Here is a 24,436-nt window from a genome sequence, read left to right as displayed (position 1 = left end):
AACTAATCTGTGTATAGCATTACTAAAATCTGACTTATCTGGAAGCCTACAATCAGAGATGAAAAGCAAGCTTCCCGTAAACACCTCTGCTGCTTGATTATCATCAGATAGATGCTTATGCATTTGAAGTAAACTGTCCTGTGAATGTGCCTGGGGTAAGAAAAACGAGATTTGATGTCAAGGCATAGTAAGAATGTGCAAAACAGTGTTGGAAACTCTCATAATTGAGTGTCACTTCAAGCAATTCTGCTCAGATTATAAGAAAAGCTCCAGCCCTCCTTTCTATGCCTCATCATGCTTAGGGGAGTTCCTGCAGACTGGCTCCTTCCTCCACCTTCCTCTCTCCTGAGGGGAATAACCAGACAGAGTCTGAGCAGGAGACTGGCACAACTCTCTTCTGTGCAGAGAGGATTAGTTTGGGGATTTTCTTCTGTTTAAACAGGGAATGGTTATAAAGGAATCAGAGAGGGAAGAATCTCACAATACCACATTCACAGAAGGCAACGGCCATCCCTTTCTTTTCATCTCTCACAAAACTGGCTTTCTGCTTCCTGCTCTTCATGAGACCTCTGGACTGGGGAAGGAAAGAAATCCTGAAGATCCTGGGTATGCTCCATCACCTGCTCTAAACCACAAAGGGGAAAGACCTCACTGCAATTTCCTCAGTTTTTGCAGAGAGGAACAAGAATATATAAATCAATATAAACCTACAGACAGAAGTTTCTGTTGAGGTTGTTGGGGTTGGGAAGAGGTGGAGTAATAAGAGAACTTACAATAATTTGCAGAGATGGTGAGCTCTATGCCTCCATGTCACCATTCCTCCTGTCAGCAAACTTTCAGATTACTCATCCTTTTAAATATTTCTCAGAAATTTATTTTAATTAATTTATACTGCTTGATTATATTTTACAAGATGAGAAAACCACTATTTTTGGATGAATAAAAGTATTATATAAAGATGTTACACACTTAGAAATGTTTTAAATCTTGTAATTCTACTGTCAGGTTTCAACTCATAGAATCACGGAATGAAAGTAATAGTGGCATCATGACACTAAAAAAATTATGAAGTTTATTTGACTGTAAATGTTTGGCAGGACAACTAAAAAGGGTCCATAAATTAAGCAGGGTATTCACATCGATACAATTCAAATGTGAACTCTGTCAGCAGGCAGGATAAGATACAGACTTTGTCCCATCAAAGGAAAGTTGCTGTTATGTCAAGTATAAATGTGAAACCCGTGTGGCTCTTGATGTGATGAAGGCTTCTAATTTCTGCCTGTAAGAGATAGTATAAGCTTCTCTACCCTGTATCTAATACCAACGCGTCACAGTTCTGACCAGAGGGAGGCAACCTGTTGGGTCACAAGCTTTCAGCTATGCTCCTTTGCCAATACAGAAACCAGATCATGTCTGTGCTATCTAAATAGATGTTCCTTTGAAAAACTGGAAGGAAGGAGATTAAAAAAAAGCACGAGCACAAACAAACAAACAAACAAACAAATCAACCAAGGCAACTGCCTATATGCCCTGTTGGCAAATTATTTCCCAGTTCTTAATATGGCTATGCATGTCATTTGTTGCTTGTGATTACAGAACCAGGTAACTGTATTTTGCCTCTCCTTCCTCTCTGACAGATGACAGATGTGCTCTGCTGTGCAACCTGCCTGTTCTCCCTGACAGTCCCTGCAAGGAACACTGCAGGCACACAGCTGCTTGCAGCAACTTCATGTGTCTGTGGCTTCAAGAGGGAAAAATAAATTTGTTTCAACCCGATTACTCAAATGGACTCCATTTCAACAGTTCAATTTACTTCTCAGAGTATCTGCAAGGAAGAGAACTGGCCAAGGCTCAAACTTGGAAAAATGAAAGCAGTGTTTACTGCAGTTTAAACGGAACAGGTCGAAGTTGGTACTTGCACTCCTTACTGAAAGTGTTCAGTGGACTTGATTATTTGCCTATGCGGTTTTAAGTGTCAGATTCTTACTGGCTGTATCAATATTCACATATTTGCAAGTTGAAGGCAAGGAGAAAACATTATAGGGAGAGCCTATCTTCTGCTCATCAACAAGCTGTGATCTCTCCATGTCTTCCATGTGGTCTGAGGAAAAATAGGTTCATAATCACAGTACTGAAGGCTCTGAACTCATTCTCTGATGGTCAGGATGGTCCAAGAGCCTGCCCTCTCCTCCGCTGGTCAGCAATCATTGCACAGGCTGCCTCTGTGGCCCTTGCTACTGGTTTCTGTGCTTCAGAGCTGGAGACAGATCTTCTCATTAGTGGGCTGCTGTTTGGGGAGTTTGTTTTCCCTGGTGATGGGCCAAAACCTTAGGCTGGGAGACTGCCAGGTCTGATGTCAGTCATATTTATTTCCTTTAGGATCAGATGGGTTTAACTAGCTGTTTATCCAGGCAAAGGGGTAACTTTGGAGGATTTGTGGGACCAGGTCTGAAAGCAGAGTTTGGTCGTCAAGTTATTTACTGAAGTATTTGGCTGTGATGGCAGCAAGTGCTGAAGCAGCTCAAGGTAATTGCCTACTTTTCCTTGTATAGTCAAACAAGATGGACTCCACCAGTTGGTTGCAAAACAAAGCAAACTTTCATTCTCCATGCAAAAAAATCCAGGCGTCTTCTTGCTGTTTGGCTGAAAAAAAATCCACCTCAAAGCTTTGCAAGCCATTGCTAAGGTGTTCTATGAACAGACTATGAATCCACATACTGTGGTGGATTTCAGGTATCATAGCTGGATAAAGTCTTCTCGTGCCTCTGTACAACAGTATGTATTTGCTTTATCTATATTCCTTTCTTTTGAGGCAGATTTTGGTTTGCTGCTTTACTGTGCTTGTACAAGCCAGTCTCAGTTTCTTGTTCCTAGCTGGCTCATTTTTCGTTAACAGCTAGCTTGGGAGAGGAGACCAGTGGCTTTTGTGGACCTTGACTTCAGTAAGGCCTTCAGCACTGTCTCCCACAACACACCGACAGAAGAAGCAAGGAATTGGCATTACATAAGAAAGGTGGACTGCTCCAGCTGGAGGCCAACTGCTAGTGGTGTACCTCAGGGTTGATACTAGGTCTCATACTGTTTAACATTTTCATTAATAACCTGGACTTTGTGACAGAGTGTACCCTCAAAATTTTGTAGATGGTACAAGACTGGGAGGAGTGACTGATACACTAGAAGGTCCTGCTGCAATCCAGAGGGACCTCTACAGGATGGAGGAATGGACAGAGAGGAACCTCATGAAGTTCATCAAGGGGAAGTGCAATAACCTGCACCTGAGGATGAACAATCCAAGGCACCAGTATATGCTGGGAGTTGACCAGCTGGAAAACAACTTAGTAGAAAACTGCCTGGAGATCCTGATGGACACCAAGTTGACGAGGAAGCAGCAATGTGCCAACAGCCTCCGGGGGCTGCAGCAGGCAGAGCCCTGCCAGCCTGTAGAGGGACGTATTACATTTCCACCATGTCTGGGCTACAGTTTGATATAGTAAAGAGCTTGGCCACAAATAAAGAGTTAAAAAGCAAATAAGCAAGCAACAACCTCCCAGCATAACAAAAAAAATCCAATATGGTAGAACAGCAGAATAAAAGAAACTAATGCAAGTAAAATAGCATCTTTAAAAAGGTGGAATTTGTACACAAAAAGGAAAATAAAAGAAGAACAAACCCTGGCAAACCAAGTGTAAAGCCACAGGGAGGTAAAATAAAAGATATTTTGAGATGTATTTTCTTGAAAGCTTTAAAAATATTAATCAGGAACTCACTGTTCTGAGCTAAGGTATACAGTTCCGAAAACTCTGTTCAACATGATGCAAATATCTACTACATATCAGTTTTGAAAGCTCTGGGTAGCATCATATTCCTTACATATCTGCATACCCTCGGAAAAGTGTGGTTTCTTACATTTGCTTTGTATGTACGTAATTTACTTGGCAAGTCAATCATTCTTGTAGATACCCAAAAAACCTCTTTGGAAAGCAACAGAAGATGTTAAATACATGAAAAATTCTTCTAGTTAGCTCTTACTTTTTACTCAGTGGCATTACTTGTAATGGCATTAACTTTAGACCACTAAGAACATACCTGTGAAACTGTCTGTAAAAAAAGAAGTGATGTTGACAGAAAACATTTTCACTTCCACAAAGAAGAGGAAAGCAACACAGCCTGGATTTATATTTCAGGAAAGCTGTTAGCAACACAGGGAGCGAAATCTGTACATTTTCACAAAATACAGTCTTGAAGCTTGGGGTGTCCTTGTTAGTTCCAATGCTTTTCAACAGTTACGTTGTACATTGTGGCCACTACTGTAAAAGTAGTGAAAATATTTTATTACTCTAGGGGTTTTTTTGCTAAAACTGTATTAGAATATTTATAGAAAGGATAAACAATGAAAATCTTGAAGAATGGTTTACTTAACACAGCTTTACACTGCTGTGTAAAAAGAATAATTGTGTAGTTTACACATATACCATGTAAATTACTATGGAACCCAGATGTAGGTTACACTACAAGGTGCTTTGTAACTCATCTCTGCTGAGCAATAAATCCCTCCCCCTTTTCTTCTTGGCAAAACTTTGAGAAACTTTACTGCTGTTTTCTATCAGCAGATAGAACAGATGGCTGGCACATGCCTGCTTTACTAAGAAAGTGGGATCTCCACAGCATTACTTTGATCCCTGGTGGCATGTCTACAACACAGAGATGCAAAATACCACAGCTGAGCAGAATCTAAATATTAAAGGTTTGGTGCTGTGCTCTTGATATGAGAACTCCCTGTCTAAAAATCATGCTCACAATATGTAAACATCTTCACATTCCACATGGAAATTTTGGTATAGAGCTCAGAAAACAAAGTATTTCCCCTGTCTGGTGACGGGAAACCACAGTAAGGTACTACTGTAAATCCCAAGAGCGCGAGTTCATGCAATTACTTTGACCAAATTTTGAGAACAGCCATACTTTTGCTGGGGAAAAAAACCTTAAATTTTGCATATAAGACATTTTTTAAACTGAAAAGCATCACTGTAATCACTGGGTATGAATAAGATATTTACAAAAAGTTCAGCAGTTTCTTTGAAGAAAAGTTTGCTTTGAACAATTACATGTTCCGAAATTCAATATTTTTTCATTTCTTTCAGTTCATCAGGGAAATAGCCATGTTTGAATGGAGCACCCTATTGCATCACTAATGCCTTAAAACTGGTGATCTGTTAGCTTTTCTCTGGGCAGGAAACAAATATTCTCCTGGTATAGCTGGATATTCCATTTTACCTTCGCGGTCAGGTTACACCTCAGCCATATAAGCCAATTCCAGAAAACTCAACTGAGCTATTCAGTGCTGATGGTCACATTGCTGAGGTCAGAATTAGCCTCCAGGAGCTGTTAATTATATAGCATTCCTAACCTTCACTTTACAATATAGAAACAATACTAAAAAATGCACTGATGACATATATCCCCTTTTTCTGAGAGCTGGGCATCTTTTTGTTTTACTCAAGGTTATCAATTACTCTTTGAGAGTTATTTCAGATGCCACAACATGGGCATGCATTCAACCATGCACCAGGAGAGGAGCTGTGGGGTACTCATAACAGTGGGGAGTGGGAAGTGAGCTGCTACAATAACTCATTTGACCTCAAATACTTCTCCCATATCTGAAAGGAAGAAAGCAGCATGGGCAGGTTGTGGCCCAGACTGACTGTTTCTGTGGATCAGACCAGTGACTGCTACAGAACAAAAATTCCAATTTGCTTTTTGGTTTCTTTTTTTACCCCTTGTCTATTAAATCAACCTGGTTGCTGCTCTGTCACTGAGCACTAATCAACTTGTTTTTTTTTTAATATGGTTCTCTCCCACCAGTGCTCACTCACATGTGAACTTCACAGTATTGCTGTCAGAAGTCTCACTGGAAGTTAAGCATACATACTGGGGTTTGTGGATTTGGAGCTTAAATACCTGCCATAAGCTCCTAAATGCTGTAGAGATGATGTTATCATTGTAATCTTTGGTACCTTCCACTGGTGGGCACAGTGAAACATGCCACAGCATTAGTCAGCATGATAAGGTCTCACTGGAAAGTTTAAAAGCTCAATCTTCTGCAGACGACAACATCACCATTTGGAATAAGAGCAAGAAACACACCACTGAGCTCTAGTGGTTACACAGATGCTTATTGTATACCATATATTAACACTGATTTTTGCTTTTTTAAACCTTTTAAATCAAGGAGAAATCTTTGTAACTGTCAATTTTACCGGATTACTTTTTTTTCTAAAGAGAATATAACATCTGTAATCTTATGTTGAAATTCATAGGTAAAAGCATAAAGTGCATAAAAACATGACAATCCCATTTTGCAGTATTTTAACCTTCTTGTAACCCCTGGCTCATCCTGACTTCACTAGAAAAAAACTATTTTCAGTACCTTCAGACCCTTAAATTTTGGGGTTCCTTTTATATTTTCTAATAATTAATTAGAAGTAACGGACTATGAACTAAAAGCAACTAATGCTTTTCTTTGGTTAATGTTTTCTAGAGAAAATGGTTTTAATTGTTTATCATACAAAATCTTACTCACATAAAATGTATCCGGGACACAGAGACCACTGTATCAGAAACATAGTATCCAAATGTAGAAGGTTTTTACCACTTCAGTTTACACAGAATACGGGTATAATCTAGTCCTTAAAATGTGCCTCTCAGCAGACATTTTTGAAATAGAATATTCAGCAATGCAGGACTGAGAAGCATTGCCACTCCCTGGGTTGGTTTTTTACTCACCTAGAACTTGGATTATTATTTGCCCCAGGAGCAGGCAGATGAAATCTACCCACATGATATTTATACCCACTTTTTACGGGTGTAAACAGGGATGCAAGGTGCCCTGTTGGAGATCCCAGGTGTGGTGGGTTGATCTTGTCTAGCTGCCAGACACTCACTCAGCTGCTCTCTCACTCCCCTATCTTGTTGATATCAGGACTAGAAACTATGTAATGCCATAGACAGAATCTCCTGTACCTACTCAGAAGTCTATCTATAGATCCAAAAAGGGTCTAGTCATTCCTTAAGGCTACTGAGAGCCACCAAAACCTTGCAATCCCAGAGAAACATCTTCACATTTCAAGTAGGATATGAGGTTAAGAGGTCTCTAAGGCAGAAGACTCAGAGAAGAAATATTTCAGTTTTACCAAACAGGAGGCAACTGTATGTTAGTCAACAGCTGTTTTACAGAAAGCAGGCTAGTACTTCAGCATCTCAAATGTTTTCCTTCTTTCAAAAAGGACTAGTTTCTATTTCTTTTCCTTCTTCCTTTGTTGTTCCTCTTTCCCCTTTTCCCTTCTTTTCCTCCTCTTCTCTCCTCCTCTCCCCTCATTTCCACTTCCTTGACTTAAAAAATGTCCATAAAAAAGTATAGGTAATAAAGGTAGCAAGTATTTAGCACTTTCTTGGATGTGTCAATGGAAACTTTTAAGAACGTGTATACTTAAAACTAAAATAGAACATTGGAAAAAAAAGTAAAACTGTACTCATTTCTTCCTCTCATAAAATATTGGAAATTCTGAAGAAACATAATGTTAATTTACCATTTAGGTATTTCGCTTAGTAATTATGCTCTGCCTATGAGGAATCCAGTAATTCAGAAAATAGGAAGAGGACTAATGGGTTAAACAGCTTTGCTACTGCTCAGAAGGTATTTTGTCCTGCAAGTTGCATTAAGCAGAACATTTGCCTATACTGTCTTTAAGGCTGTGAGTCTTCTCACAAACATCAGTGTTAGAACCATCTTTTTCTAATGACCTACATGTAGGCAGCAAAGGAGGGACAGGAGAGCACAAGACAGAAATACAAGAGAAGAAGAACAGGGTTCAGTCTAACACCTCGATTGCCCTTTCCAAAAAGAGCTAGTTTTATCATGAACATCAACTGAAGCTGGCAGAGAAATGGAGCAGGAAATACAGTCCCAAAAAACACTCATTATTTCTAGGTAGCTAAATGCCAACCCTTGGCGTATAAAGTTGTTTTCTCTGTAAAGCTGGATAGGAACGTCAAAGACCTTGAGCAAGTCATTTAGCCTTTGTGAGCAAGTTTTGTCTCTCCACATTCCCCCCCCTCTCTACAGGAGGCATTTCCTAAACTCAGAGGCTTTGTGAGGACAGGAAAAATTGCAAGGCCTCAAACAACACTTCAGACAATGCCAAACAAATTCTGTAGCTAGAAAGAGTATTTTCAAACAACCAAAACCACAACCAAATTTGTGAAACTGCAATTAACTGAATTATACAACCAATTTTCACCGAGTAATTAGATGTAAATATTGTTTAATCACTAACAAGTTCTTTATTGTATAAAATCAATGCTCAGCATTGTAAACATGAATTAATTTTATCCATGGCTTTTATGTCACCATGATTTTTTCTGTATCCATGATAACGTATGCTAACAAGTTTCAGCTTTATGCAAATTCAACATATGTTGTCAGTGTGTCAAATCATGCACATGTTTCTTCATGAAAGTATGTCACAAATTCTTACTTTTTCTACAAAAGAATCCAAAAGGACTCAATACACGACAGATTCACATGGGTTTGGAACTTAACTCGATAAAATGAAGTCTGTAGAAGAGAATTATTATTTACCAGAACTACAAATTAAGCCTGCACATTTAGCACATAGAGAGCAATGAACAACCTCTAGTGTATGTCCATAAGCCAAAGAAAGTCGAAAGAAAACTGCATCCCCGTAACTACAGTCCAATATGAAATTTTATGACAAGTACAGGCAACTGGGGTCTTCCAGGTGAACTCTGGCTCACGCGTCACCAGCCTGCAGGTTCTCCAGAGCCCGAGACACCCGGCTCTCCCACGCACCTCACAACCCCATATCCAGCGCACTTTCCCAGCCATCCGGCCGGTTTCTCGCTGCTCCCCGAGCCCGCCCGCGCCCCGGTGCCCCGTTGGGATGGAGGCGATGCCCAGCGGGGCCGGTGAGGGGCACGACGGCCGCTGATCCGCACCCAGGGCCGTCCTGGCACGCTTCGGAGGGGGTTTCCGCCACTATTCCAGGGCCGAAACACCTGCCTGGCTTTACAGAGCCGCCCCCGCCCCTGCCCCTTGCCGCGGCCCCATCTCGACACCTACCCGTCCTGTTGCCTGCCAGGTGAAGTTCATGGCGTGGATGCCGACGGGGATGGCGGGCATCCTCTGCTGGGCTTTCCTGAAGTCGTGGGTGAACGGGGCCATCTTCCCCTCGGACACGATCAGAATATCCTCCTCGAAGCCTGCGGAAGGCAAAGGGGCGCGATGGCCGGCAGCCCCGCCGGGCCGGGCAGCCCCGCCGGGCCGGGCTCCGCTCTGGGCTCCCGCCCGCCGCTCGGGGGAAGCGGCCCCACTTACCGATGAGGACCCGCGCTTGCTGGGCGTCGATCCACATGTAGAGGGTGTCGGGCTGCCGCGGCGCGGCCCGCAGGCTGCAGAGGCTGAGTGCGCCGCAGAGCAGCGCGGCACAGCACAGCCGCCCCGCCGGGGCCATGCTCCCGCACCGCCCGCCCGGGGCTCGCCGGCTGCCGCTCCGGCCGCGCCCGTCCTCCCTCCCTCCGTCTGCCGCGGGGCGGCCCCGGCGGGGCGGGCACGGGGAGGGCGGCGCCGCAGGCAGCGAACAGCGCGGGCCCCGCACACCCCTGCCCCCGCCGCGGACCGCGGGGCTGTCAGCGCTCCGCTCCCGGGGCTGCTGGTGGCCGCCCACTCCCGCAAGGAGTGCCGAGTGCTGGAACAGCGTGCGGGACCCACGCCCCCTCTGTCACAGGAGACCTGTGACACGGCGTCCCGCCCCTCTCCCCGTGTTGACCCTCCCCGCAGGGGCACCCCGGCCGTCAAGGTGGAACCACCACGGCCACAAATGCGTCGCTGGAGATACTCGTGTCTTCGTGAAGAAACGAAGTTTGTGCACAGCCGCCCCCTGGCACACGTGCGGTCTGAGTCAGGGGCAGGGCGGCATCACCGAGACGGCAGCAGGGTGCAGTGGGGTAGGGCCTCCCAGCGGGGTCCCGCGAAAGTGGGCGAGGCGCCCACCCGCGCTGTTAGGTGAGGCCCTAGGGCGAGCCACCAGCCGGACGGTGCCACAGGAACAGCGCTGCCCAGCCCCGGGGAACGGCGGGGAGAATGTGCTAAAGGGAGAAAAGGCTTTCACCTGCCGTTTGTCCCAAGGTCTCGAGAACAGTGGAGACTGAAAAGCACTAAAATGTTGCCGTTTACAGAGGAACTGGAACTGGCTCAATATAGAAACTTAGTAAAATTGAAAGAATTTTCTATTCAAAAAGTTAGTTAAACAGAATCATGCCTTTTAAAGAAATAAAAAATATTGTCTCTAAATTTTCTGGATTCTTCCATAAGAAAAAGAAAGGGGGTTTTATTAACAACAACAACAACAACAACAAACAAAACAAAACAAAACAAAGCAAAAGTGGAAACTAACCAGGATAGATAAAGTTTGAGTAAAACCCCCAACTTTCTGTCTGTAATGTTCTGCCTGGAGCTTGAGGGTATTTTCTGCCTGTGATTAGTGCACTAGATGCTACTGGTGCTGCACCTCATCCTGTAAGCGTAAGTACCAAAGTTAACTGCCGGGAATGGAATTCTTCATGTGATGGAAAACAACATGAAGTTGGTCTTGCTTTTCCAGGCAGATCTAATCAAACAGCGTTCTTCATAGCAGCTTTCACACAGGAAAGAGGTACTGAGCTGTATTATTGTTTTTCTTTTTCCTGTTTGAAGGGCAAAGGTAAATTGATAACAGAAAATTGATAATGGCATCTCATTCTGAGGAATCTTCTGCCACTGTCAATGGATCACTTCAGTAATCCCATAGCACTGCTCCTGTCCTGAAGCAACACAAATGTGTACCAGAGAAAACCACACATAGTGACTTGTTGTGTGTAGGTGTGTACATATATATATATATAGGTATACATTCAGAAATACCTGGTGATTGTAAAGCACAGTGTTAAAACATCTCCACATGTTTCATACACAAGTACGTGTAAGGCACCTGTGCACCTCCCAGCACTTTCCAACAATTTTACTCCCAGCTTCACTGCATTTTATGGGTGGGAACCCGGGACATGGGTAGAGTCTTGTACAAGGCTACCTGAGGAACATATTTGTGGGTGAAAGTAGGCTGGAATAGAGTTCTCCTAAATCCTCTGGCAGATCCCTGGTAACTTGCCCAGCCGGAAAATCTTAAGCTCCAAAAGCTGGAGTCAGTGTATGTACTCTAACAGAAATGCCCCACCTCTAGATGCTTGTTACATAGCGGTGACAATTTACAATTTTTTAGTTATTTTGTAGTGTGACCAGCAGGTCAAGGGAGGTGATTCTCCTCTCCTACTCTGCTCTTGTGAGACTCCACCTGGAGCACTGCATTCAGTTCTGAGGTCCCTAACATTAGAAGGACGTGGACCTGTTGGACTGAATCCAGAATAGGGCCACATGGATGATCAGAGGGCTGGAGCACATCTTCTCTGAAGATGGGCTGAGATAGGTGGGGTTGTTCAGCCTGGAGAAGGCTCCAGGGAGACGTTATAGCAGCCCTCCAGTACCTAAAGGGAACCTAGAAGAGAGGTGGAGAGGGAATTTCTACAAGGACCTGTAGTGATATGAGAAGGGAGAATGGCTTTAAAATGAAAGTGGGTAGGTTTAGATTAGGTATTAGGAAGAAATTCTTTACTGTGAGGGTGGTGAGGCACTGGAACAGGTTGCCCAAAGAAGTTGTGGATGCCCCGTCCCTGGAAGTGTTCGAGGCCAGGCTGGATGGGGCTTTGAATAACCTGGTCTAGTCAAAGATGTGTTAGAACTAGATGATCATTTAAGATCCCTTCCAGCCCAAAACATTCTATGGTTCTATGTTTCTTTGATTATCATTTATTTTGTGTTAAATATTTTTTTATCTCGCACTCTCCGCTGTGGCTCCTCTGACTGACTGCATTCGGAGAAGAGCTGTGGGCGAGGTGTCCCGCGTCCCGCCCTCTGGGAGCGCCAGGCCGGTGCTTTCCCGATTCCCGGGACCCCGGGACACTGCCGGTGCGAGGCCGCCCTCTGCCGGCTGCCGCAGCCCCTGCAGGCCCCGCTCCAGCGGCGTGATGGGGACCTTATCCCGCGGGATGAGCTGTCAGGGACCTCCCTGAGCGATCTGATAAACATCTGATCTGAGAGATTCGCTTTCAGCGGATGTTCAGAAAAAAACCCAAAGCTGTATCCCCTCCATCTCAGACAGAGGTTTGAGATACGTGTCAGAGAACAGCCAATAATTATTTTTGAAATTTACTACTAAGGGATTTCATTTTAAAAGGCAGAAAAATATTTTGGTTTTAAGAATCAAATATGATTAAATCTTCTTAGTTTCAAAATATACAAGCAATTTTAATTTTGCAACAAAAGAGAAATACAGAGAGGAAAAATAACATCTGAAACATAAAGCTTTCAGGAAGAGGTTAAAATAGGACCTCAGTATAGGTAAGAATTTTTTATATTCTAACACAATGATTTACATACTTATTTATCTCTCATAGGGGCTTTCTTAAGATCCAGCAAAGGAAGATAATTTAATCGTCAGTTAATAATCCTGGAAAATATTTCCAAAACTGTAATGGTATGATTTAAACACTCCTCAGTCAGCAGTGCAGTAGAAATGAGCTTACTTTCTGCAGAAATTAGTTGAGATGTTGTGACTGAAAGACTGCTCAGTGGGTATGTGTTTGTTCTGGCAGACTATTCTAGCCCATAGACACCTCTGTATGTGCTTGAACACCATGTGTCTCTCTCCTCCAACATCTACCAAAGCTTAGGTGAGTCCTGTGTTAGTGCTGAGACTGACCTGTTGTAATGCAGTGTTTGTTCTCCCCAGTTTCTCTCTTTTATAGAATTGTAGCACAATGAGATTCATTGAGGATAAAGTTTGCCAAACTTTTGTTCATACTGCCTGCTTGCATTCAATATGGAGATCTGGGTAAAAGCTTGCTGTATTTTTTCCTGATCTCTTATTTAAATGTCTCTTTGTCCTAACTTAAATGACACAATTCAGGGAAGAATGGTCAAGAGAGAGGATTGGAATATATTCAGGAAAGCAAATATTTTGTGGTTTTATGTTTAATGAAATGGAAAACATACATGAAAACAGAACTGTGTTGTGAGTGTGGCTTCACTAACTTTCATAGCAATGCATATATAGTGCATTTGTGGCCTACTGTGACATTCATTGCAACTGACAGCATGCCCCTGATGATAGCCTTGGAATGAATTAATGAATGGATGGTTTGAATGATGATACATCCAGGGGAGGATATGGAAATCAGTGCCTGATGCCCTTTGGTCATCAGTTATGAATAATATAAAAAGATGGAGAAAAAAGGCATAAATAATAACAGTACTGGACATAAATATGGCCTGAGGTGATAATTTTCATTCCAAAGGTTATAGATGCTGCTTCACCTCAAGTCTACAGAAATAACAAATACATATTTTATCAGTTTGTTTTTATGTGGTGAACATTGGTAGATAATAACCAGCACCTGCACAATTTAAATAAAGAAGATGCCAAATTGCCGCAGGATTTTCAGAAGTGCTCAGTCTTCACTGGGTTTATTCACTGAAGTGAAGCACAAAATTCCTGCCAGTTTCAGCAGAAACAAAGCTAATGCATTGGGAATTAGATCCCTTTAAATTTTTCCTGCTTAGGCCAAAACAACTGGCATTAAGCACTGGCAGGAAAAAAAACCAAATAAAATCATAGAACTAGTTTTATTAGAAAAATCAGTTTTTTCTGAAATTGGAATACATTGAATTTTCTGAGATTTCAAATAGGAAATTAAAGACTCAGCCTTTAATTTTTCTGAATATAATATACCAATGATTTATTTTAGAACATACGCTTTATCGTAGTTTTAAAAACTATGTTAAAGCAACACTGAAGGTTGTAACATTACCTTCTCCAGAAACAGAAGTCTCCTATTTTATATCACGTATGATACAGTTCATTATCTGTTCTGTTTCTTTTCCTACAATATTCCTGGCTCATCCATTGGAGAGCACAGAATTAGTCTGGCTTTGAACCAGTCTGGGTACTGAAGAAGACAATTATTTTTCAAGCCGTTGCCTCATTTGTTGCTGTAGTTGAAAAGTGTAGCAAATGAAAGCTTGCAGAAGTAAAAATTACCACACTGCTAAAGAAGTTAGAGAGAGATGTCCCTGTCTAACTTGCCATTCTGGGGATGAAGAGTAAATCTTCTCCCAGTTTTGAATTGCCTTATTTTATTTTTCATGAGCATTCCCTTGATCTGCAGACTAAGGAAACTGTTATCCTCCTTCTCTCCACTACTTGGTGCTCTAAATATTATCAGGATTTGAGTTGCTTGTCCCTTGCCTACTGGGCACATCTTTGCTTTCTCTTTATATCAGATCTCTTCCCTGTTCCTGGTCATTCTTCTTTGCTTTCTCTGGCTATTCATTACCTCAGCAATACTCTTTTTGGAGATATGTTGGCAAATACTGTTCACAAGGCCACACCATTCATTTTTCTTGAGAACACAGTTTTATTTTTTAGCTTGTTTTCCTATGAAAATGACATCTATACATTGTTCACAGTGAACTGATTAGTTAATTTCTACCATTTTTGTCAGATTAGTCTCAAACCATATTTAATATTTTAAGTAGTTAGTAGTAGAGCAGAAAAAAAGAGACATGTCCTGTCTGTATTATATTCTACATAGAATATAATTACTTTTCCCTAGATGTGCCCAAACACAGGGGGAACTTGAGCCGATGATTAGACCTTCTCAGACAGAAAATCAATTAGTTGTGAGATGCAAACAGTAGTAATCCAGTCTGTGTTAGATTTAGTACCCTCTGAGATTGCTAGTATTGTTCGTTATCCTATTTCTGCATAAACTAACTGTCTTTTAGCTTTTTTGTTTGTTTGGTTGGTTTGGTTTGGTTTGGTTTGACAGTCTCACTTATGTCTGTTTGGGACAAATCTTCTTAGATCTTGTGAAGAGGTACTGGGATTTATTTCTACTCTAGTGGACATATTGTTTTACACTAAGTAACATTGAATTTAGTGGGATTTTAGAGAAAAAGCTAGAAGATTTTAGCAAAGTAAAAAATAAAAGAGAAGAATGAGAGAAATGCCTTAGAAAACCTTCTGCTTTAGAATTCACAGAGAACATTAATAACAGCTGATAGCAATTAATCCTTTACAAAATTTTTCTTATATTGTCCCAAATAAAGCAATCTGTTTTATCAAAGTTACTTACCTGCAACATCAGCTTCCATGGGTTTAACATCTACATCTATTGGAGGAGACAATGGGCAGATTGGATAAATATTACTCACTGAAAAAGAATGAAATGTATGACAGCTGTATGATTTGTTGCTGAATGTGGCTGCCCACAAAGCTTTTGGTGTTTTTGTCATAGACGGGATATTAAAAGCTCAAATTCTGTGACTACAGGATCATGCAAGCTTCTTTGATAACTAATGGAGTGGTCTGTGACTTGCCTAGCAAGAAAACCTTAAGCACTTACAGAAACAAGATCAAAACTAAATATAGCATTAAAATTTCTCATATGAATAATAATAAAAAAGCACTTCAAAATCTTTTAGAAGTATTCTTGGAAAATTATAGTCAATGTCCGAAAAGACCATCAGAGTGACAGTGCCTCAGGAACAAAAAGATAAAATGTATGTTGTCCATACTGTGGTAGGGAAGAATAGGCATGGGAGTGATTATAGATGCTATAGCATGAAATAATGCCTCACATATGGTAATGAATATTATGGTGAATTGTAAAGTGGGAAAAAATCACTTTGAGCCATATGTTCCCCTCTGGCATTAAACTGCATGAGAAAACAAAATAATCCAAGAATCATGTGACTTTTGAAGAGCAGCCATTGAACTATGTTCTCCTGGTGCCTTTGTATACTACCCACGGTGGGTATGAGAAGTTACACAACACTTTGAACTATGCCGGAGAAAGAGGAGCATGGCCCCATTCGTCTCCTGGTTCAAACCTTCCCGATGCTGGAACTGGCAAAGAAACAAAAGAGCAAGGGTGGGCAGGGCACAGATCCTGATACTCAGTTCAGAGTTTCAGTGGAATATGAGTCAGGCATATGGGATGCCATCCTAGCCTAAAAAAAGGCAGTAATAAAACTGCTATTGATCTGACTACCCCAGAATTTCTGTCTCATTATATCTTGAAGTCTCCCATCTTCCTGGAAGTATTGTGCAGCTGCTGCTATTGAGGTGTTGCCCTGGGCTCCCTGTGCAACTGTACCCCACAGCTCTTCCCACCATCTGGAGATTTGATAGGACATTGAGTGGCTCATATTTGGAGTTGGACTGCCTGAACTCTCCATTTTGTGTGTGTGGATTTTAGGTGATGTCAGAAGTACGACACTGTGGGAATCCAATAATTTGTGAGCTCTTCCTTTCCTATCAACATTTTTTTTTCAAGTACACAACCTATTGGCCATATTTTTTGCAGAAAAAGTTGGAGCAAACCCCCTTGAATTCCTTGGTTTTGCTGCTTTCTTTACCATGCAACTACCATGCTACCAGAGAGGTGGGAGCATACATGCAGAAAACCTGGAAGAAGTGCTTTTGTAGGAGCTCCATTCAAAATCCATGTGTTAGCAGCAGGTAGGGCAAGTGGCAGTTCTACTTACATAAGAAGTAGGCAAAGGTATAACAATGCGTCCCAATATGAGGGAAGCTGTATAGCATAACATCCTTTAGAAATAAGAGCAGTATATTGAGCTATAAAGCTAGAAGAAGTAAAAAATTAACACACTGAGGCGATCTGAAACGCCACAAGACTATAGCATGAAAATAAAGGACTTATAATTAGGGCCTTTTTCATTCTCTAATTGTGGAATATTCCTTCCCCAGCAAATTATTTTCTAGCACATGAGCTTTAATTTCTCTGCTCCCTAGTCATTCAAGTGGCACTTTTTGTTTTCTGATAATGTTTATTACACTTGCAAAGCCTAATTTATCACATATTAGGAAACAAAATCTTTTGTTGACTTTCAACTGCCTTGGCATGGAGTAGAATGAGAGGTGGGTTTTCTGTGGGACCAGATACAGAGAATTAAAAACCTCTGGACTGTGTGCAGTCCCTTTGCTAATGATGGGTAGAGGAGCTGAGGAACTGAATGCCAAGGGTTGTAATCATCAACGCTTAGGGAAGAAAGCTGAGAGAAGAACTGCAGTAACAGATGTAGAAGGATGGAGTGTTGGCAAATTCAAAAACTATGAAGATCCAATCAGCAAGAGAATATGGCATGCCTGACACTAAGCACAATAATTAAAAACCTATTTAATTGCATTAAACTTCTTTTATATTTATGTAGTGACATGTTTGGAAATTATCTAATTAAAACAGGATATTCTGAAAAAATAAAAGACTTCTGTATCTCTGCAGAAGGCTGGTGCTGCTTTTTTACTGAAAGCAGTAGGCATTCCAGAGGACTTCTGCATCTGTGTCTGTGGCAGGTAGTGACATACAAAAGGACTATAGTGCTTGGAGAGCTCAACACTAGGATTTCTCTTTGTCATATTAATTCCAGAGATTAAGGTTTTCTCGATAGCCAGGACCAGGAATATTTTCACACAAGTGGTAGATTGTAGAGAAGAAGCAAGAACCTTTTTGGTTCCAAACGGCACAGGCAGCACCTGAAGCAGAGGGAGAACAACAATCCTGTAGCATGTTTATTAATAGGTTAATGTACTCCTTTATACACAGCATGTTCTTGAATTACATAGTTCCTTAATACCAAGTACCCTACAGACAATACCAAACAGGTAAAGCATATTGGGTAGTGTATTGCTAATACAAACAAATTCAATACAGAAACCCATACAGCGAAGAGATTCAGTGGAGGGAGTGATGCAGTAGCTGAATTTGTATGTATCTTCAGCAATCCATTCATCACATAATTTCCAGCACTACAACATTACCAGTTGTCAAAAGGAGAAGAAATAATGTGAGATTATGGAAAAGCTGAAAGGAAAACATGAATTCTGAGAGCAACAGATGGATAATGAGAGTGTTAAAACATGTACATTATTTACAAGATGTATTTATGGACTTGTCTGGCATGAGTTCTTCAGAAAATCCTAATGACAACTGCAGAGAGATTTAAAAGGGCCCTGACTTCCACAGTTAACAGAATGAATGAGGGAACTTGTACAGCCAACACAATGTCAAGATGAATGATGTAAAATGATATAAAAAATGCTGAACTGTGCATAGTAAAATGTTTCCTAGGGGAAGTAATAGGTTCTAAAGCATTGCTTCGGCAAAAGAAGTTTAAGTAGGAAACGGCCCATAGAGTTAGTAAAAAAGCCATGAAAAGCAAATAAATGTTATAAAAGAAAACTAAAATGAAATTACAAGGTAGTGATATAAAAGAAATGCCATATCATACAAAATATATGGAAGCAATTGAAACAGGTTTTCATAGAACAATTCAGCTTCATGCATGTATTTTTATCCTTTCACATGATAAAAAGAGGTCTAAATGTATCTAGGAATGGGCATGGAGTTGTCCTTGAGCTTAGGATAAAGGAACATGGAGAACTTGCTCGGGTAAAAGCATTACAAAATTATGGTTTAAGACTTATTGGATATTTGTTTTGCTGAGAGTGAACAATATTCTCGATGTCAAAGGGTTTAAAACATTTTAGAAATAAAATCAAAACAATTTCTAAATAATGTGTGCTCAGATGCATATGTAAATTGTATATTTAAGTGTTAATTTGAAGATATCATCTTGGTCAATATACATAACTGCTGGCTTTTTCATATGGTTATAACAAATGGCAGGTGTACACTAGGTTACAAATTGCGAATGTATGATATTGAAAACTCTCATTCAAGTAAATAATAATAATAATAATAGCATTGTGTTCTGGCAGCCAGGAGGGCCAACCGTGTCCTGGGGGGCATCAGGCAAAGCATCACCAGCTGGTTGAGGGAGGTGATTGTCCCACTCTGCTCTGCACTGGGGTGGCCTCACCTTGAACATTGTTTTGGGAGCCACAATATAAGAAAAATATTAAGCTGTTAGAGAGCATCCAAAGGAGGACAATGAAGATGGGGAAGGGCCTTGAGGGGAAGCCATATGAAGAGCGGCTGAGGTCACTTGGTCTGTTCAAACTGCAGGAGACTGAGGGGAGTCTACAACTTCCTCATGAGAAGAAAAAGAGGGACAGGCATTGATCTCTTCTCTGTGGTGACCAGTGACAGGACCTGAGAGAATGGCCTAAAGTTGTGTCAGGGGAGGTTTAGGTTGGATATTAGAAAAAGGTTCTTCACTCAGAGGGTGATTGGGCACTGGAACAGGTTCCTCAGGAAAGTGGTCACAGCACCAAGCCTGCCAGAGTTCAAGAAGCATTTGGACGATACTCTCAGGCATATGGTGAATCTTGGGGATGGTCCTGTGCAGGACTAGGAGTTGGACTTGATGATCCTTGTATCAACTTGGCCTTTTCTGTGATTCTTAGCTGAAAAAGTTTTCCTCCTATAGTTTCCTAGATGGTTTTCCAATTAATTTCATTTAAATCTGTGAATGATTAGTGTTTCTAAAAGCTGGTCTCATGTGCAACTCAACCTGGACACTTGCATGATAAGGAATACATTACAAAAGGCTTCTTTGAAAACTTTGCTTTGCCTACCTCCCCTATTTTACTTCTCCTGAAGAATAGACAAGGCAGAAAGAATCGCGTCTTGCAGATACCATCCGAGGAGTCTTTCTGCTGTGCCTTTTGCAACTTTTGCAATGTGAGATAGACAAGTCTATCAGGCACCAGCATGCTTGTAGCAAATGTGGGTAGAGCCCTTCCCAAATCTTCGTTCACGAAGTCTAGCCATGATGACGACTTCTCCTGAATCTTGCAGCAGAATTAACTAAGTTTCCCTGAGTACCAACCACAAAGTAAGGCCTATACTCCTTTTTGTAGGCACTCTTGTAGTGCCTTAACTGCTATATGTTTTCTTGTTTCTGCTGTAAACAAGATTGTTGACTTTAAAATTACAATCTTCCTTTTATGATCTAACATATTTTTTTGGTTAGTTTTTATATCTGTGCCTGTTTCAGGACACCTCTAAGGGTGTAATAATACATGCCTACCTTATTTTTGCTTATATTATGACAAATCTTAAAATTTCTTGATCACATAGTGCTTTTTCCTGCAGACCGAGTAGCGAATTGGCATTTCATTTTTTACCTGACTGACTCTGCAACACAGACAATTTTCTTTTAGCACATCTTCTGTTTGTTTATGGTCTATAATAGAAGGCATCCAGCATTTAATTCATTAACGTGCTTTTGCTATATAATTTGCAGATTTATTATCTCGAAGAAAATGCCATTCACAGTAACAAAGACATCATTCTTCAAAAAATCCAGCAAGAAGAGGACAAAAGATGGTCTGGGAAGAGTACTGGAATGGAATTCATACTTTACTCTTTTATGACATTTTCAATCTTCATTCTTGAAGTACTTCTACAAAGATGAATCACTGTTTCAATTTGTCTTTGGGAGAAACTGAGTCATCTGAAGAGGAAGTGATTTGCCACGCAGCAAGTCAGTGGCAGAGCCAAGGGCAAAGAACAAGACTCTTCCATTTCCTGTCTTATGCCCTCATGACATTAATTCAGTCTACAGCTCTGCTACAGTCTTCTTTATGACCTTAGGTGAGTCACTTGGGTCCTTTACTCTCCTAACACTGAAGTATATGTTTAATTTAAGCTTTTTTTTTATGGTCACAACTGCTTGAAAACCCTCCATAGTACATCAGCCATACTCAGGGATGGTTCATTCTTTCTCACAACGGTTACTTTGCAGGGGAGAATTTTTTTCTTTAGCACACTTTTAATTGGGTAATATTTTATTTTTCCTGTTGTGTTTATTTTTTCCCAGAAAGTTTTCACAAAAAGTAATTTTAGCCAAGTGGAACCTGTGTCTGTAGATGATAGAAAGTGGTAAGTTAAAGGAGCCTCTATTCTTTTGATCAAAGGGTACTATACCCATGGGTTATGGGCCCACAGTTCTTCAGATTTGCACATGCTATTTTCCTTTTTCATAGGCATCTGGAGAACAACTGTCTGCACTCCAGACGAACTCATGGTGCGGATGAGAGGAGAATTCACTCCTCCACCTACTGCCCCCTACACAGTGTGGATGAATGAAAAAAAAACATCTTCCCTGCCATATCCATGTGCACGTAAAGCTCCTCCAAACATTTCCTTTAGGATTCCTTGTAAGAACACCTCTGCACTGTCCTACAAAGTCTCACGGGATACAAAGCAGTCATTTCAGTATTTGGCTTTTAATTTTTTGTGTTACTACATTCCACTGTTCCCTCCGCTTTCTTCTGTTCCCTTTACCTTTCTTACTTCTTTTTTTACTCTTTCTCCTATTTCTAGGAGAGAGAGTGTCTCCCTGTTTCATTTCTATGAAATTTCTATCTATGTGGGATTTTTCCCTTTTAATACTTCTTTTCCACAAGAAAAGGGAGGTGTCCCACTCTCTGTCAGCTCATCATAGGGGCATGGAGACAACTGGCAGAAATCACTGCTCATGTCTGGCTATGCAGAGAGAGGACTAGGGATTTGCTGCTTTGAGGATTTCCCAGAAGTGATATTGGAGCTGTTCCAACAGTTTACAGTAAAAGGACTGCAATTCTAAGTTCAGCAAGGTGAAGGCCATCCTGTTTCAGGTCGGGTACAGTAACAAAAAGTAGCTTGTCAGATGTGTCTCTGGTCTGAGAAATTAAACCTTTGAACAAGATGATGCATAGTACACTGTGGAGATGAAGGATCCAGCCTTCCTAAGACATCTGACACCAAAGAGGAGAGACTCATCTCTGGCCTGTAAGGACCATACGGAATGAAGAACAAAAGGCCCTGTGGGCCCTGTGCATTATTGTGGGGCCACGTCATTAGTTTTAGGTATCTCTACCTCCATTCTCTTCTAATCAAGGTGCTCTGCAGAGTTGACTCTGAAGAACACTATTTTGTTACATTTGGGTCAACCTAGGAGCAGTAGTAGGGGAAGAATGTGTATTATAGCCACTTTTTCCTGAGCAGAAGGGCGATGCCCTACACACCTTTCAAAATGGTGAAATCTGGTCCTCTCTGCCATGCACTGCCCATGTTCCCTGCTGAGTGTCCAGGCATGAGTTCAGCACCCTTGAAGGATCAATGCAGTACACTGTTTGCCTTGCTGCCATGTCGTACGCCACAGAGTAGAGGGTGCAGAAGCCATTAGACGCATTGTCTGCAGAGGACAGCAAAACATTGTGAAGGAAAACTTTCAGTGTCTCATTCTCACAGAAGGAAACTGAGTGCAGTGATGACATCCACCTGTGTTAGGCAACCAGAGTGTATGGTGCGTGCTCCCCAAATCTTTGTTCTCGAAGCCTAGCCATGATGGTGTGTGCTAGAGACTCCCCTGATGTGTGACACAGAAGCTTCGCTTCAGGTAGAACCAAGCTGCTTTTGGATGCAGATGCTTGTGTAGGCCAAAAATTGATTGTTGTTAATGCTTCCTAAATGTACTTGATTTTTACAAGAGCAAACAAAGTTCTAGAAATCTGGCATAAACTTTGAGCAGGAAATGGTAGTCATAGGCCCAGTGGTACTTTGTTCCCATCGTCTGTGAGTAGTTCTTATGGAAATTCTCTCTCTTTGGGAGAAATTTTCTATGTGAGTGGAGTTACTGACAGTTGAAATCACACAGCTTAAGTAAATCTTTAAAATGTGCCAGGACCACACCACTGAGCACTAGAAACAAAAGGATTGATTCAATACTCAATAAGAAGTTGAGAGTAGGAGAGACTGAGATACTTGTGGCAGTCTGCACTGCTGAGATGTACAAGTGCTTTCCATAGAAACACAGAATTTTCTAAGTGTTGTTGGCTTCCTGCTTATGTACCTTGCCTGCAGTTCAGGTGGGAAGTAATGGAGGCAAGTGTGTATTCAAGAGGCAGGGAATATCTTCTCTTGTGTTTGCACAGAGCCAGTTACAAAAGAGCAATGAAAATGGGTCAGATCTCCAAGTGCTAACCAAGCATAGACAGTAATATCATTACTTGTTTGGAATACACTGAATTTAGTGCTTTGCAGCAGCAAATAACATGGACTAATGACATGGACAGAAAACAGAATGGTGGACCTATTCTGAACTTCTTGGCTTTGATTATTTTTGTCTATTCTATGACTTTATACTCTGCTTAGTTATTGAATAAATTGAAATTAGAACTTTGTGGCACAGGAAGGCATTACACAATTACCCTTGTATGAAAATGTAAATGTAAACTTCATTTTTTCTGTTCCATGAATGATGGCTCCTCTTTTTAACATTATTAGATGACTGAAATAATCATAAATTTTTAAGACATTAGCTTTGGATCCAAGTCAGTGATGTAATTGTAAACAGTGAGCTCTTTGTGGCTACATCTACATGGCCCTTCACTGTAGCCCTCAGTGCCACACCTACAGCCAGGCGTAAACAACCTACAGGTCGTTTAGGGCATGGCAAAAAAATTTCATCAGGTGTAGTCAGCGTATCTGCATCCTGTGTGGTACTGACAGGCATTTCCTTATGTAAGAAAGATACAAGAATGTAAGGAATCAGGCATCTCCAGGTTTTTATGGTTCTATTGATTTCAGAAAGACAGAATCCCTTTCCTGTAGTTCTTCTCTTTCCTCAGATCTTGGAAATACTTGCAAGGGATACCAAATCATAGGAAAGTAGATGCTCAAAAGCCGAATAGTGCATTGCCATAACTTTTGGCCACAACTGTGCTTTATATACGTAGGGCATAATACATGTAGAAGCACCTCTGCCAATTTCACATGGCAAATATGTGCTTTACCCAGCCAGAGTTTCTGTATGTTGAGTAATGAACTGTTAATAAAAATACTCTGCCTGACTACCAAGCTCAGCTTCACTTTTTGTTTTTCAAATTTAAATAAAAAGCTCTGCATGTAATCTATGCAATGCTTTAGATAATTAATTACTCAACCGATTTGCCACCCTTCTAGAACTGGCCATGACAACATGCAGTAGTCTTCTAATAACAACTAGTGAGATATGAATAGCAGGGTAAGAAAATTTTAGGGACCAATGGCTGTGACATTTTGATACTGTACTACTTAGGAGATTTATCCATTCTCTCCGAATGGTTCAGGATGGTGCTCTCAACCATTCATCTGCATTCATGATTTCATCCATCTGTCTCTCTATAACTACATTTCTCCTTCCTGAAAAGAAGAGGCTGGAGGGTACAAATTGACTACCATAATAAGCATCAGCTTTTAGCCACTATTATTTCTTTGTTTCATTCCTAAAGCCCTTGTCTCTATTGTTTGGGGT

At 41.2% G+C, this 24,436-nt stretch overlaps 1 protein-coding gene across 3 annotated transcripts in view; it reads right to left on the bottom strand.

Moving 5' to 3' along the window:
* Positions 1–9,581, bottom strand: part of WIF1 (WNT inhibitory factor 1) — a 43,287-nt gene extending 33,706 nt beyond the window's left edge. For all 3 annotated transcript variants that reach the window (XM_051795831.1, XM_051795832.1, XM_051795833.1), the window contains exons 1-2: positions 9,395–9,581; positions 9,140–9,279 (exon numbers count right to left, since the gene is read on the bottom strand). In XM_051795831.1, coding sequence (XP_051651791.1) covers positions 9,140–9,279; positions 9,395–9,530 — 276 coding nt within the window. In that variant the 5' untranslated portion in view covers positions 9,531–9,581. The remainder of the gene's footprint in view (positions 1–9,139; positions 9,280–9,394) is intronic.
* Positions 9,582–24,436: the final 14,855 nt, after the last annotated feature.

Source organism: Manacus candei, unplaced genomic scaffold (assembly GCF_025592945.1).
Source record: "Manacus candei isolate 608988 ecotype Guabito, Panama unplaced genomic scaffold, ASM2559294v1 h1tg000043l, whole genome shotgun sequence".
In the NCBI taxonomy this organism is placed as follows: Eukaryota; Metazoa; Chordata; class Aves; order Passeriformes; family Pipridae; genus Manacus; species Manacus candei.
The sequence above is the reverse complement of the archived record's forward strand: the minus strand, read 5'-3'. Positions and strand labels throughout refer to the sequence as shown.